This window comes from Podarcis muralis, chromosome 5 (assembly GCF_964188315.1).
Source record: "Podarcis muralis chromosome 5, rPodMur119.hap1.1, whole genome shotgun sequence".
Lineage (NCBI taxonomy): Eukaryota > Metazoa > Chordata > Lepidosauria > Squamata > Lacertidae > Podarcis > Podarcis muralis.
In genome coordinates, this window is record NC_135659.1 from 93,760,254 (window position 1) to 93,776,851 (window position 16,598).

At 47.1% G+C, this 16,598-nt stretch overlaps 1 protein-coding gene across 1 annotated transcript in view; it reads left to right on the forward strand.

Annotated features, from left to right (window-relative positions):
- Positions 1 to 16,598, forward strand: part of COL20A1 (collagen type XX alpha 1 chain) — a 126,543-nt gene that overhangs the window by 90,485 nt on the left and 19,460 nt on the right. The window contains exons 29-34 of the mRNA XM_028735787.2: positions 323 to 376; positions 5,538 to 5,633; positions 7,721 to 7,774; positions 10,315 to 10,368; positions 13,459 to 13,512; positions 15,582 to 15,653. Of these exons, the coding sequence (XP_028591620.2) occupies positions 323 to 376; positions 5,538 to 5,633; positions 7,721 to 7,774; positions 10,315 to 10,368; positions 13,459 to 13,512; positions 15,582 to 15,653 (384 nt within the window). The remainder of the gene's footprint in view (positions 1 to 322; positions 377 to 5,537; positions 5,634 to 7,720; positions 7,775 to 10,314; positions 10,369 to 13,458; positions 13,513 to 15,581; positions 15,654 to 16,598) is intronic.

A 16,598-nucleotide genomic window follows, 5' to 3' on the forward strand; every position in this document is an offset into this window, starting at 1 on the left:
TTCAGGAGGTTTTGGGATGGTCCCCACCCCACCCCACTAGACCCCCAGGTCACCCTCCTCTTTGCAGTGGCACTGCCACCTCTTTCCCTCCTGCTACCCCAATTATTCCCGCTCCCCCACCACAACCCCATCTTTTATTGCTATGAACAAAATCTTTGTTGCCGCTTTGTGGCAGTGCTGACATCTCCACTTCCGCTTTCTGAGAAAGGGCCGAAGAGGGGTCTGTCTTCTTCATAGAATGCCTTTCCTGCCACTGCTGTTTGCTGTGGTGGAAAGGAAAGCTTTTTGAATTGGTTTTGTTGTTTTGTCCCTTGTTCTTCAGGGTAGTCCTGGAAGGAGAGGACCTCAGGGGGAACAAGGCGAGCCAGGCCCCAAGGTAAGAGGTGCTGCGTCTAAACCAGCTGGTGACAAGAGGGTCAGACATATTCATGGAGGGTAAAGCTATTAGTGGCTACTTTCCATAATGACTATGCTCTCACTCCACTGTTGGAGGCAGTATAGTGGGGAGACTGCGATGCTCATGCTCAGTGCTCACGCCTCCAACATTTTATTTGTATGCTGCCTTTCCATAGTTAAAACCATGCTCAAGCTGGCTTACAACACTAAAAGGTTGACACAGTTACGAATACAGCAAGAATAGTCACAAACAATAAATGAAATACGTGAAAAGCACACAACCAAACTGGACCATTTCCACATAAATCGCTTGGACTACCTGCAATGCGCTCTATGTGGGGCTACCTTTGAAGGTGACCCAGAAACTACAACTAATCCAGAATGCGGCAGCTAGACTGGGGACTGGGAGTGGCCGGCGAGATCACATAACACCAGTCTTGAAAGATCTACACTGGCTCCCAGTGTGTATCCAAGCACAATTCAAAGTGTTGGTGCTGGCCTTGAAAGCCCTAAATGGCCTCAGTCCTATATACCTGAAGGAGCATCTCCACCCCCATCGTTCTACCCAGACACTGAGGTCCAGCTCCGAGGGCCTTCTGGCGGTTCCCTCTCTACGAGAAGCAAAGTTACACGGAACCAGGCAGAGGGCCTTCTTGGTGGCACCTACCCTGTGGAACGCCCTCCCACCAGATGTCAAAGAGGAAAACAACTACCAGACTTTTAGAAGACATCTGAAGGCAGCCCTGTTTAGGGAAGCTTTTAATGTTTAATAGACTATTGTATTTTAATATTCTGTTGAAAGCCGCCCAGAGTGGCTGGGGAAACCCAACCAGATGGACGGGGTATAAATAAATTATTATTATTATTATTATTATTATTATTATTATTATTATTATTATGATATAAAAATAAAGATACAAATAAATTTATACTAATAGGAGCTACAACCTCTCACCACAAAACTCCCCAAAACAAGATCCTGACCTAAGAGTCTAGTGCTGTTTCTGTGTTGATATTTTGGGTGTGTGATAGAGGTATTGTTAAACTTGATGGCTGTTTTTTCACTCACATAGGCAAGTTGCCTGAGAGATGTATTTCGTACTGGGCAACAAATAAATCAGAATAGATGAGAACATTATTATCCTTTGCATTTCACACTGCTCTGAATTTTCCGACGCAGCTCTTGGCTCCAAGAAGCAAAGAGTGTGCGAGTCTCCTGCTGGGTGATGTATGATCCCTCCCTATAGCAGTGAGATGTGAGCAGCCAGAGAGATCAGGGGACTTCCTCTTCAGTGGTGCTTTGCAGTTTTGCACAGGGTGCTGTTCATTGACCATGGCAATAAACAGCTGATTTTGCAGTGGCAAGAAGATAACTGCTCTCTGCCCCCGCCGTGCCCCCCTGCCTAGCATTCCCCAACTTACCTAAATAGCTTATTGTCAGAGCAGTTGGAAAAAAGACAATTAAAAGCAAACCACCCCACAGTGGCCATTTCTGCACTGAACCCAGAAAAGTGAATTGCCAAAGGGGATAGGCAAGACAACTGAGCATGGGGTCAGAAAGCTGCCATACTAGGGACTAGAAACCTGAGGCTGACATTACTTGTGTTCTTGAACTTCAGTTAAAAAGGTAAAGGTACCCCTGCCCGTACGGGCCAGTCTTGACAGACTCTAGGGTTGTGCGCCCATCTCACTCAAGAGGCCGGGGGCCAGCGCTGTCCGGAGACACTTCCGGGTCACGTGGCCAGCGTGACAAAGCTGCATCTGGCGAGCCAGCGCAGCACACGGAAACGCCGTTTACCTTCCCGCTAGTAAGCGGTCCCTATTTATCTACTTGCACCCGGGGTGCTTTCGAACTGCTAGGTTGGCAGGTGCTGGGACCGAGCAATGGGATTCGAACCGCCGACCTTTCGATCGGCAAGCCCTAGGCGCTGAGGCCTTTACCCACAGCGCCACCTGCGTCCCGAACTTCAGTTACTTGCCCACAAAACAGGGTGATTTCAACATGATCCTTTTCCTCTCTTTGAAAGCCCCCTCCCTTTTTTAGTTTTTGCTCTGGATTTTATTTTTAACACAATGAAAAAATAAACTGACAAAGGTAAATGATTAAAAATTGCAATAAGAAAGTAAACAACTACAATGGGTTCGCATACCATATTTTTCCGTGTATAAGACGCCCCCATGTGTTATACACCCCTCTATTTGGGGGGACTCCAAATTAAGAAAATGGGGGAGAGATTGCCCAGAGTTGCTGAGCTTTTTTTAGGGGAAGGGGCCCGGAGTTGTTGAGTGTTTTTTTGTTGAGCTCACCCGCCTCCTCTTTTCCCCAGCCCAATCCCCTCTGATTTGGGTCCCGGTTGCCCCTGCTTAGTAAGCACTTCCAACCTGGCTTGGAGATCCCTGCAGGCGGCAGCCGCTTCATCTTCCCTTTTCCTGGATGCGAGTATCTCCGTGTTGAGTTGTGTCACTGCATTTTGCAGGGCTGCTATTTGCTGTTCTGTAGTCATCTTGCCTGACTTTTGTGAGCTCGCGAAGCACCAATCTTCGCCCCTCGCTGCGTCCACTCACGTTGCGAGGTTTTTGGTGCAAAAGTTGAGATGGAGCTTACTGTCAGAGCTGGCTCCAGGTCCCAGCTCACAGAGGACCGACGCTAGCTGGTAGTAATGTACAAAAGTCTTTATTGAAGTACAGTTTCCATTTTCAAGCCGCAGCGCCCCAGCTCTACGTCTTAGAGGCTAGACCGGCGAAGCTCCATCTGAGTCTCCACCCCCTGTACACCAGCTTAAGACTCTAACCTTACTCCACCTCTTCCGTCTCTCCTTTCTCCTCTGGGTCCTTCTGCCCCCCGGGGTCTCCTCCTTTCTGGACTCTTCTGACGCTGACCCCCCTGACTCCTCCCCCTCCTTTCGGCGGGCTTTGGGACCTGGCTCCCTATCCGGGCTGCCAACTGCGCCGCCCTCCTGTACATTTGAACTTGGCGCGCGCGCCCAGCCTTCCACCTTCCTCTTGACCGTTTCCTCGCTCTCCGATGGAGGCGTGGCCAATCCTGACTCCTCTCCTCCCGCTGGCGGTGAGCCTCCTGGTCCCGATACCTGGGACTCCTCCCCCCTACTGCGCTCTGGTGGGGAAGCTGGTCCTGATTTCCAACTGCTGCTCTCTGAGTCCCCTCTGGCCCCTTCTTCCTGGGGTGTCCCCCTAGGCACCCCCCTTGCTCTGACCATGGGAGCCCCTTTCTGTGAATCTTCCGATTCGCTGGAAAGACTCAGAGACCTCGGACCGCTGTCATCGCTAACATTTCCTTCGGATTCCTCCCCCTCGCTCTCTATTTCCTCCCTTTCCTGTGCCTCTGCTCCTGAGCCCCTGACAACGCCCAATAGCGGCTGACAATCTCCGGCTCGCGGCAGCAACCAATCCCACATCCCCCCCATTCACTATCCGTGTATAAGACATCCCATGTTTTTTAACATAATTTTTAAATAACAAAACCTTGTCTTATACATGGAAAACTATGGTATATCACTCTATAGGAGGGCTCCAAACACAGGCCTGCAGCAGGATCCCTCCTTCTCCAAGGGATCTAGATCGAGGAAGGAGACCGGGCTGCATTTAAGGGGGCAGCGCGCAGTGTACTGACGATGCCTGAATGCAAAATATTGTGATTATATCAGAGAGCAGGTGCCTCTATCTTAAAAGGCCTAATAACACTTTGCTGTCCAGAATGGCAAGGTCTTTCCCCTACTTTGTGTTAAATTTTGCACTGCTGTTTATTACAGCCACGACAGATTTCTCTCCCTCCCCACCCCAGCCATCCCAAATCACTGTGACAGCCACAGAAAGGAGCTACCTTTCCGCTATAGATCAACAGACGAAAAGAGCCAACAGCTTTGATGTGCAACGCCGAAAGCTTTGGGAAATGTTAAAACCCACCAATGTGGCTCTGGCGGCTTTGTTCGTCCCCTTTGCCTGCTGCAGAGTGACTGAAACAGTCAAGAAGAGATGCAGCGAAATGTAGATTTGGACTTCTCATCCAAAACAGAGTAAACAACTCGCAGCAGCAGCTTTTTAACAGAACCCCTTAAAACAGGGGGAGGAGACACCAAGCCAAATGTTTCAGAGGGTTGGCCTTGATGACCCTTGGGTGAGATGACCCAAGCTATGACTGTGAAATAGAGACCCATATGAATGGGGTGGGGTGGGGGAGAGATTTGGTTCACATTTTAATGCAAACCTACCCCTTCTGCACTTCCCGAAACAGAAGCCAAACCACAGCAATCCTTCAAAATTCAGACTTCTTTGCATTTTGCAGTGCAGTTCTCCGACCCAAATGTGTGTAAAAATGTAAACATTAGCGAATGTTGTTGTTGTTGTTTAGTCGTTTAGTCGTGTCCGACTCTTCGTGACCCCAGGGACCAGAGCATGCCAGGCACCTCTGTCCTCCACTACCTCCCGCAGTTTGGTCAGACTCATGCTGGTAACCTCGAAAACACTGTCCAACCATCTCGTCCTCTGTCGTCCCCTTCTCCTTGTGCCCTCCATCTTTCCCAGCATCAGTGTCTTCTCCAGGGAGTCTTCTCTTCTCATGAGGTGGCCAAAGTACTGGAGCCTCAGCTTCACGATCTGTCCTTCCAGTGAGCACTCAGGGCTGATTTCCTTAAGAATGGATGCGTTTGATCTTCTTGTAGTCCATGGGACTCTCAAGAGTCTTCTCCAGCACCATAATTCAAATGCAGCAATTCTTCGGCGATCAGCCTTCTTTATGGTCCAGCTCTCACTTCCATACATCACTACTACATTAGCGAATATGACATACAAAAATGCATCGCTTGGGAGCAAAGTGGTCTAAAATGCTGATTTTTTAAAAAAAGTATATATATTTGATGTGTGTTTTTAGTGGTATCTAATTTATGCTTTGAGCTGCCTCAAGTCCTCCTCTGGCAGAAAGGTCTGGCAGAAAGGCAACATGAGAATGAATGAATGAATGAATGAATGAATGAATGAATGAATGAAGGTTTTCATCCCTTGCTCTCTTCTGGCTTTGACTTTGGTTTTTGCAAAGGGAGTTTGTTGTGCTGGGAATCTGAGTACCTGCAAGATACTGATGTGTGAATGCATTTCCTTGTTTCCTTGGCATCTGGTGGCTTTAGGGTGAGCCAGGCCCACCTGGGCAAGTTGGGCCAGAAGGTCCGGGAGGACACCAAGGGACACCGGGCACCCAAGGGATGACTGTGCAGGGTCCCATAGTAAGTCTCTTTCTTCTTCTTTTCTTTGCCCATGTGGGTTTTGCTAACACACACACATATGTACACACTTCAGAAATTGGCCCAAGACAACATGTATTAAATTGAGGTGGGCTGCAGAGATTAGAGCAGGACGAACACCATTGCTTAAATTAGTGCAAACAGCAAGATGGGCACTGCCTGCTGCTGGAAGATGTGCCCATCCCAACTCTGGCTGAACATCCTCCTCCTCCTCCTTTCCCTGGTCCCAAAGACCCAACGCTTACCTTGGGGCAAGAGGAACTGGCCTTTCCCACTTCCTAGCAGAGCACCTTTTCCTGCTGAAGACTGCAAGAATCCCTGAAAGGATCAGGGTTGTAGCGAATGAACTCAGGGTTGTAGCGAATGAAGTTGTCCCATGAGTGTGCAGTGACACTTCCTCTCCCGTTCTTCTTCCTGTGCACCCCTCAGCATCTGTTCTGGCAGTTTCACCAACCATTCAGAGCAGATTTGAGGGGGCACGGAGGGCACAGGGGAGAAGAAATGGAGAGGAAGTCTCTTATTATTATTATTATTATTAGTAGTAGTAGTAGTAGTAGTAGTAGTATTACAGTCATACCTCATGTTACGTTTGCTTCATGATACATTTGTTCAGGTTGCATCCCACGGTGACCCAGAAGTACCGGAAAGGGTTACTTCTGGGTTTCACTGCTCGCACATGCGCAGACATGCAAAATGACGTCAAGCGCATGCACAGAAGCAGTGAATCGCAACCCGTGCATGCGAAGACTTGCAGACGCGGGTTGTGTTCTATTCATGTTGTGAGCGGGCCTCCGGAATGGATCCCATTCGCAACCAGAGGTACCACTGTAGTACATTTATTGCCTGCCCATCACCAGCAGTTAAAGCTAATCTTGATCACAGGAGTAGAGTGGGCTCTGAAAACAGATTGCACAAGCAGAAGTCCTCAGACTAAGAGGATGACTTAGTTGGATGCAACTCTCAAGCTCTGTGCGTTTTGTTGTTGCTGGTGCATTCAGAATCTTGATTCATTTAGGGGACAATGGAAGGGCAATGGGATGTGCCCATCCCTAAATCAAATACAATGAACAACAAGCAGAGAATAGCCTTCAGGGGGGTAGCCACTACATCCCCATGGTTTCGATCTTGGGACATGATGTCAGGGACTGGGCAGAGGAGCAATGGTGGAGACCCCAGCCTGACCCTTCCAGAGAAGAAGGAGACAGTTCAGAATTACAACAGGGGTTTGAGGTAGATCATAGCTCAGAGGCAGGTGAGGGGGAAAGCTGGGAAATAATGGGAGAGGAGGAGGAGGAAGCTGATGGACTTAGAAAGCATTCCAGACCCCACCTTTCCCAGAACCCAGTGGGCATTGAAAGTAAGAGAGCAGAGAGCTCAAAGGCAAAAGGCCCTTTCCAGCACCCGTAGTGATGACTCATGAGGAAGTAGGAGAGACGGAGGGGGTGAGGTTTCAAGTGGAGCAACACCATTACTCCAAGAGGCTGTATTTCTAAGCCTCTCTCTGTGAATATTGAATAAAAGCCACTGGTAAGAACTTCTCTTGTCTTATCCCTTCCTGGCAGTCTGCTGTAGGGCGATTGTGATCCTCTGACGCCGGACACATGAGCACACATGCACAAATCCAAAGTGTACAAATTCCCTCTTTTTCTGACCAGCAACTTAGATGCCTTTAAAAGGCGAAATAGACAGATCTGTGGAGGACTTGATGCATGTGTGCTACCTCCACTGTTCTGAATGCCATTTGCAATTGGGGAATTTGAATTGGGGAAGAGTGTTATTGCATTTAGGTTCCACCTGCGGGCTTTGCGTGGGCACCCGGTTGCCCCCTGTGAAAACAGAATGCTGGACTAGATGCGCCTTGGGCCTGATCCAGGAGGGCTTTCTTACTTACGTATGTGAGTGGGCCTACATTTACAATGCCTCTTGGTGTGAGAAAAGGAGTTTTACAAATACATAAGCGTTCCTTTTTATATCTGTGAAATGTTCGAGGATATAAAGATATATGCTAGCTCTGGAACTGTGCAGATAATATACATTCAGTCATTTCCCCGCCTGCATTCAAATTCTAGGGACCACCGGGTATTAAAGGAGACAAAGGAGACAGTGGAAGTCCAGGGATGCAGGTAATTATGACACACACTTTTCTCTCTCTCACTCTCTCTTTGTAATTTCCACCCATCTATTATTATGATCTGGCAGCTTTCCCAGGCAGGATTGCAGACAGTTCTCCTGTTGCTTTCGAGCCTTGCTTTGAAACCGCGCTTCTTCTTCTGAGGTGGGAATCCCATAACGGTGCTATTTTTTTCCGCTAGCTCGCTCTGTATTCCCTTTTCTCGGGCCCTGCAGTTTGGCAAACATTAATTATCTGAAGTCTCAGAGCCGCTTTAGGAGGTCAGCAAAAGAATTATGGAGATTTTGCAGATGGATAAGCTAGTTTAAAGAGAGAAGCTTACATGACCTTGGCCAAGGATGAACAGGCTATAAGTGGGAGCGAGAACAACGGAACGTGACGGCTCAATTTCCAAATGCCCAGCTCTCAAACAGTCCCCCGGATGGAAAAGATCGGGAGTGGAGCAAGCTGTACGCTTGTACTTAGAAGAAAGGAAAAGGGATTACTTTAATGTGTTCTTATTGGAAATGATGGCAACTTCTTTAAACTAAATTGAACTGCATTATGACATCGTAAGTTTGAAAATAACCAGAATTTGGGGACAAAGCTATGCCTTGACTTAATGGTCTTGCAAGGGCTGCCTCCCACTTGCCCTTATGATGAAAATGCTTATTACTATACTTGCTTAAAAAAGGGGCGGGGAGAGATAAGTGTGCTGCCTTTGGGGGTCCTCCTGCTCATCCAGCTGGCTGCTCCCCAAACTGATGGCACCCCTGTTGATGTGGGTCATGCCATCAAGGGATGTGGATCTTCTGCATAGCCATCATTGCACTGCACCAATAACAGAGGGTCACATAATAATAATAATAATAATAATAATAATAATAATAATAATAATAATAATAATAATACAGTGGTACCTCAGGTTACATATGCTTCAGGTTACATACACTTCAGGTTACAGACTCTGCTAACCCAGAAATAGTACCTCAGGTTAAGAACTTTGCTTCAGGATGAGAACAGAAATTGCACAGTGGCGGCAGTGGGAGGCCCCATTAGCTAAAGTGGTCTTCAGGTTAAGAACAGTTTCAGGTTAAGAACGGACCTCCGGAACGAATTAAGCACTTAACCCAAGGTATTAGAATAAGAATAAGAATAAGAATAAGAATAAGAATAAGAATAAGAATATTTTATTTATATCCCGCCCTCCCCAGCTGAAGCTGGGCTCAGAGCGGCTAACAACAGTAAAAAATAACACAGTTTACATAAAATCACAATCAATTAATTGAAATAGCTTCTAAAATCAATTCATTCTAAAATCAATTCAGAATCAAATTAATGGCCACCATTGGGCTAGAGTGCTATGAGGATTACAGAAGGAGGGGGTCAGACTGCACCTTGGCCAAAGGCCTGGTGGAACAGCTCTGTCTTGCAGGCCCTGCGGAAAGATGTCAAGTCCCACATGCATATTTAGCAACCCCTGTGGTGCCACTGAAATCTTTCCAGACTGCTGAAACCACCCAAATGCATAGGATGGCAGTAAATCATGAGTGATGGAAAGATGTTTTCAGGTCCAAAATTGGCTGGAAGGAAAGCAAGGGTGTGTGTGTGCAAACACTTCATGGGACTATAAACACTCACAAATATACCTATTCCACATCTACATAGTGATGCTATATTGGCTCAGGTTCCCTTTCTTCCAAAGGGGCTGGCTTTCCTCCAGTTTGGGGCTTGCATGCTTGCTCCCTCACCCATTAGCATCACATGGGATCTGGGAAATGTAATTTCCCTTTTCCCCAGTGCCCTGGAGTGACATTAGATCAGCCACTTCAGGGCATTGTGGTGTGTGGCTTCTCAGAGAAACCCACAGCTTGGGCCTTGGCATTTGCCCAACTCTGCTGTGTGCTGGTGCCAGGCCTGAACAGATCCACAGGTAGGGAGTGCATAGGCCTCCCATTACAGGTAACGAACAGGTACATTGCTATGTGCATGGCACACCCTGACTTCAGGTTGGTTCAGGAGAGATAGAGAGGGGATGATGGAAACTATGTCTGCAGGAAGCAAGGCATAAATAAATCAAGGTCTTTTCAAAGCTGTTGTTCTTAGTTTCATTGGGAAAAGGTCCTGAGATTCTGGCTTAATCATGAGGCACTTTGACAAAGGATGTTGTTGTTGTTGTTTAGTCGTTTAGTCGTGTCCGACTCTTCGTGACCCCATGGACCAGATCACACCAGGCACTTCTGTCTTGCACTGCCTCCCGCAGTTTGGTCAAACTCATGCTGGTAGCTTCGAGAACACTGTCCAACCATCTCGTCCTCTGTCGTCCCCTTCTCCTTGTGCCCTCCATCTTTCCCAACATCAGGGTCTTTTCCAGGGAGTCTTCTCTTCTCATGAGGTGGCCAAAGTCTTGGAGCCTCAGCTTCAGGATCTGTCCTTCCAGTGAGCACTCAGGGCTGATTTCCTTCAGAATGGATAGGTTTGATCTTCTTGCAGTCCATGGGACTCTCAAGACAAAGGATATGCTTCCTGAATAACTGTTCTGTTTGTCTGCAGGGTTTGATGGGTCCTCAAGGAGCTCCAGGGAAAGATGGGATTCAAGGATCAAAGGTAAAAGCACTGGGCAGTCTGGCAACCATCAAATGTGGGCTCTCAAATGGCCCAAATCACAAGATGAAGACAGAGCGCAATTCTCCGTAAACATGGGAGCAAGCACAAGTGAAACAGATATTGTGCCACTCCCAGGAATGTCTTCCCCATTGCTCCATGTATCTTTACATCACCTGACATGATGCTTCTGAACAGAGATGCTTCATTTAGCTCTCGAGGATAATATCACCATTAGGATAGAACGATCCTCAGCCGGTGCAGCACGAATAATTTGATCGCAAGCAATGATGCAAGGCGCAGTCCCAAAGGAAAGTCCCAGAATCCCTTGCAGGCGGCTGAGAGAATGCCAGAGCATAATTCTTGTGGGATCTTAGGGCGGCAAATGCCTCACCTGAACATCATTTTAAGCTTTTTCATGGAGAAATGAGGTTGCCTGGTCCTCAGGTGAGCGTCATGCTTCCCCTTCAAATGCTGCAAAACCGCACAATATTGGCTGCTGTGACTCCCATCTTCTCCCACCACCCTTGCTAACTGAAAGGCAAAACTAATTCACAGAATTGTAGACTTGGAAGGGATTCAAAAGGACCTTTAAAGCCCTTTGTGGCTTAGGGCCCTCGTATTTACGGGACCGCCTCTCCTGGTCTGCCCCGCAAAGGACCTTAAGGTCCATGAATAATCATAGTTTAGAGGTCCCAGGCCCTAAGGAAGTCAGGCTATCCTCCACCAGGGCCAGGGCCTTCTCAGTGATGGCTCCGACCTGGTGGAATGCTCTGTCCCATGAGACCAGGGCCCTGCAGGATTTAACTTCCTTCTGCAGAGCCTGTAAGACAGAGCTATTCTGCCTGGCTTTCAATTTGAACTTAGCCTGATCTTTTATTCCCCTTCCTTCCCTCCCCCTCCCCTTTTTATGAAGGTTACCCGCTCTGGGATCCCACAGCTAATTCTCCCCTGGTCTCCTCGCTGGCCCAAATAGGACTAATTTAGCCAGCTAGCCCTGGTGATCATCTAATGTTTATTGGATGAATTTCCCCTCTAAATTGACTTTTGAATTTGGAATTTATTGTTATTCATGTTTTATGCTGTTTTTTGTTGCATCAATTAAGTGTTTTAAATTTTTTGTTAGCCGCCCTGAGCCCGGTTTTCTGAACCGGGAAGGGCGGGGTATCAATAAAAATTTATTATTATTATCTAGTCCAACACCCTACAATACAATTCAAGCAAAAGGATTTTGCACTCTGCTGTATGATTTCATTACGTGCAAGTGTCCTTTTTTTGCAGGGGTTTTCTACATTTGTGGGTCGGGGGGAGTCAAATAATTAAGTTTGACTGTTTCCTTTCCATTATTTTTTTTTTTTTGCAAGCATTATTTTGGGAGCATTCCTGAAGGGCTCAGATTTTTGTGAATGCTTAAAAAAGTCTTCATTGAAGTGTTCAGCAATAAGAGAACAACTAAAAACAATCAAGGACAGCGAAACAAGAAATCTATCCTGTGATACAGGAGGTCATTAATCGTTCTGAAACTCAGGGTTGCAGCCTGTGCTGCAATTCTGCTCAAGGAGCAGATTTCTGCTTACGCACTGGAACTTTCCTTTCCACCCCACCAGTGGCGTAGCGTGGGTTGTCAGCACCCGGGGCAAGGCAAGTAATTTGCGCCCTCTAACTCATGGATTTGCGCCCCCTAACCCTAACCCCCAGATGTTGCGCCCGGTGCGGCCGTGCCCCCCTGCACCCCCCACGCTACGCCACTGCACCCCACTTCCCTGAAATGCTCCCCACACCCTCAAAATCTGCTCTAGAAAACTGAGGAACACCTCCAGAGCATATTTGAGTGGGGAACCCAGGAGAAGAAGTCCTGCTATGCAAGCAGAACTCTGTTAGCACAGCACTGAATGCAATCTGCAGGATGGAACTGAGTCATATATTTAATTCAATATTTGAAGACGGAAATTTGACAGAAATACAAAGGGAGGGGGAAAGGGGGAGGTAATTCTTTTTGTAAACTATTTGATGGTTTTTTTACATTTATAAATTTTGCGGAATAAATATTATTAATTGAATTTGCTTAAAAGCATTTATGAACTGCTTGATATTTTTAAAAGAACCTCTGAGCAGTTTACAACGTAAAAATCAATACCATTAAGATGAAAACACAGCCAATAAAAGCATCGAAAAACAGGAATTCGGGGAATTCAAATGCACAAAGCCTGGGCAAAAAGACACACAGCCTCAATCAGCTCCCATCCATACCAGGAAATGAATTCATATTTTGGGGGAACTGGTACATGGGCTGCTTACAGAAGCCTTGATCGGTTCTGAGATGATGATGGGGATGTTCATGCATCCACGATAGGGCAACCAAAAGTGATCAAAGGGCTGGAACATCAACCCTACGAGGACTGGCTACAACATTTGGGACGTTTTTATTTTAGTGAAACGGCAAGTAAGAGACAAGATGTCAGAAGCTTATAATATTATGCATCGTATAGAGAAAGTGGGTAGTGATATGTTCTTCCCTCCATCTCTGCTAGTGTGGTGTAGTGGTTAAGAGCGGTGGACTCGTAATCTGGTGAACCGGGTTCGCTTCCCCGCTCCTCCATATGCAGCTGCTGGGTGACCTTGGGCTAGTCACACTTCTTTGAAGTCTCTCAGCCTCACTCACCTCACAGAGTGTTTGTTTTGGGAGAGGAAGAGAAAGGAGATTGTTCACCCAAAAGAGGATTAGACCCAATGCAACTGTGGCGACTGTCCCGGATGGCTATTTATTTATTTAATAACAGGTATGCACCACTTGATTGTAAAAAGAAACCTCAAAGCGGTTTGCAAAGAATGTTGGAGGCAGCGATGCTTCTGAATGCTCATTGCTGGAAACCACAGGATGGGAGAACGCCTCTTTTGCACCCAGATCCTGCCTGCAGGTTTTCCCAGAAGAGGCAGTCTGGATGGCCACTGTGAGAACAGGATGCTGGACTAGAGGGGCCCCTGGCCTGATCCAGCAGCAGGACTCTTCTTATGTCTTTATCCCTAAAAGCAGCACACTCCCTCCCTGTTTTAGCCTTAGCCTTTCACTCACTGTTCTGACTTGATTTGCAGGGTGTTCGAGGCCTGGAAGGCACGGCTGGACCTCCTGGACCACCAGGACCAAGGGTAAGAGATGCCAGTCATGTAGAAGGCAATTTTTTTCCGCTCCAAAGGTCTTGCTACCAGGAATAGGCTGAGCTCGACTTCCCTCAGGTTAGCAGGGACGGCAGGCAAAAGGAACAAGGCGCTCTGTGTCTTCATTACTGTTGTATCTTCCTCCGGCTACTGTTCAGCAATAGCTGCTGAGCCACCTGGTTCCAAATCCTGGAGCATCTCCTCCAAGCCATTTTCTGTGGTACTCAAGTTGCAGCAGAGTGTCAAACGCTGACTTCTTAGTAGCCTTTTCTTCTTTCACCAGAAAAGGCAGGGATGCCGTTTCAGATTTGCGGGAGGCGAAAGGGAAGCTATTGCAACAGTGGAAGGCAAGAATCTCAGCCAGATTTAAAGATCTACTCCTGGCTAAGTTCTAGATTTAAAGTGTGTATTTCAAGACCATTTGTTTTGGTTGCTTTTCGACTCCTCCTTTTGTGGTTGTTAGCATTTTATTGACGAGGATGAACAAAGCATTTCCAACCATCTCAGCCGCACCCCCCCCCCCCCGCCCACTGTCCCTTGTTTCCTAAAGCAGAGTCACTCTGGATCACTATAACACAATACACATTTTATTAACAGTTGTTGCTTTTAATTGGACTTGTTAACTGCTTTTTACCCAAAAATACCCAGGTGACTTGCGTTTAGAAACATAAACATAGATACATTCATTCATTACAGTGGTACCTCGGGTTAAGTACTTAATTCGTTCCGGAGGTCTGTTCTTAACCTGAAACTGTTCTTAACCTGAAGCACCACGTTAGCTAATGGGGCCTCCTGCTGCCGCCATGCCGCCGGAGCATGATTTCTGTTCTTATCCTGAAGCAAAGTTCTTAACCTGAAGCACTATTTCTGGGTTAGCGGAGTCTGTAACCTGAAGCATATGTAACCTGAAGCGTATGTAACCTGAAGCGTATGTAACCCGCGGTACCACTGTATACCATTAATAAAAATCACACACACACTTTCATTATAGGAGAAATCTTAGGTAAAGGTGAAGGGACCCCTGACCATTAAGTCCAGTCACGGACGACTCTGGAGTTGCGGTGCTCATCTCGCTTTATTGGCCGAGGGAGCCAGCGTACAGTTTCCAGGTCATGTGGCCAGCATGACTAAGCCGCTTCTGGTGAAACCAGAGCAGCGCACGGAAATGCCGTTTACCTTCCCGCCAGAGTGGTACCTATTTATCTACTTGTGCTTTGACGTGCTTTTGAACTGCTAGGTTGGCAGGAGCAGGGACTGAGCAATGGGAGCTCACCCCATCGCGGGGGTTCAAACCACCGACTTTCTGATCAGCAAGCCCTAGGCTCTGTGGTTTAACCCACAGCGCCACCTGTATTGCTTAGGAGAAATCTTACTTTTCCTCAAAGTGGCATACATGGTTCTCTCTTCCCAAGGTCACTTACTAAGCTTCATGGCTGAGCGGGTATTTGAACCCTGGTCTCCCAGGTGCTCAACTGATACTCTTAGCTACATCATACTGACACAGGACATCTTTATTCTGCCCATCCGCAGTTGCCCAGCAGAGTAATTTCCCTACCCATTTTGTGCTCACAACAACCCTGTGAGGCAGCTTAGACTGTGAAGAAAGAATGGGGAGAGAGGGGGAGAGGAAGAAAAAAGTCAGAAGGAGGCAAGACAGTGCAAGAAGACAGGAAAAAGGCAGGGGATTGGAAGGATAAAGTAACAGAGTGTGTGAGAGAGAAGTCGGAAGAGAGAGCGCCAAGATTCTGTCTGCATAATAAAGCCATTAAAAACGGAAGGGAGAAAATAACACCGTTCTGGGACTTGCAGTTCTGACCTACTATTGTGCCCATAAATTGTGACATTAATTGGAAACGAAGTGAGCATGAGCCATGCACAGTACAGCCTTCACATTTTGTTCCCCCGACTGGGTGGGGCGCCGACTTCAACCTGAAGGCCGTAATTCCCACCCTGGGCCTTTTGCAAGTTTGTTTTTGCTGGTCTCCCTCGAGCCTCAAGTCGCAATAATTTTACGTCATCTGACATCTTCATTCATTGTGGCTCTCCCTGGATCTTTGCAGGGTTTTCAAGGTGTAGCAGGAGCCCGAGGCAGCAGTGGGGAGAAGGGGCCCCCAGGAGAAGTTGGCCCGACGGTAAGTCTTCCCCATTTCACCCCCACAAGTGCACACCAGCCCAGGAGTATGTAAAACTTGTCTGTCCCTTCCTTCCTTCCTTCCTTCCGTCCGTCCTTCCGTCCTTCTGTCCTTCCGTCCTTCCGTCCTTTCTTCCATTTTCTTTCTTTTTCTTTCTTTCTTTCTTTCTTTCTTTCTTTCTTTCTTTCTTTCTTTCTTTCTTTCTTTCTTTCTAGCACTGGCATTCCATGCCCAGGACAACAAACATTTTGCTGCCTGCCCCCAGCCATTGGAATAGGGCAGTCTGAATAACCTAACAAATAAATAACCAGCATCTGCAAAACTGGATCTGTCATTTTCCACAAAATGCTGTTTTCCCAAATTCTTATTTCACGGCCTCGCTGCCCTTGGAAATCTGTAATTGGCTTAATTGTGCACCATTCTTCACTTATAGGCACATATTTAATTGTGCATCGTTCCTCATTTGCAAGCGCAGACGTCTGCCTTATTGTTTCAAAAAGTTTTGAGATGCGTTCTGCGAGAAAAGCACTCGGTGCAGTGCGCCAAACTGTAAAACCTGTACAAATCCAATAAAATACAAAGCACACAGACGCATCAATTCAAGGGCAGAGTAAGTAGCATTATGCTTTAACAGAAGACCAATTAATCAGTACCTTGAGTACCATCCCTGTGAAGAATCAATTGGATTCATTGCTTAACCCGACAAGGTGTTATGGAAAGGTCAACACTTTTTTTTTGCAGATGCAGCTATTTATGACATTTTTATCTCACCTTCTTTCCATCCTAGAACCCAAGTTGGCATTCTGAACATTTTAAGGTGGTCTTCCATTCAGGTATGGGGCAGATCAGATTTCCCTTAGTAACCAGTATCCTGCAAAGCATCACCTACCCAGATTATGCTATGCAAGGGGATGAATTGTGCTTTTGGCCAAGCACTCCTGCTGT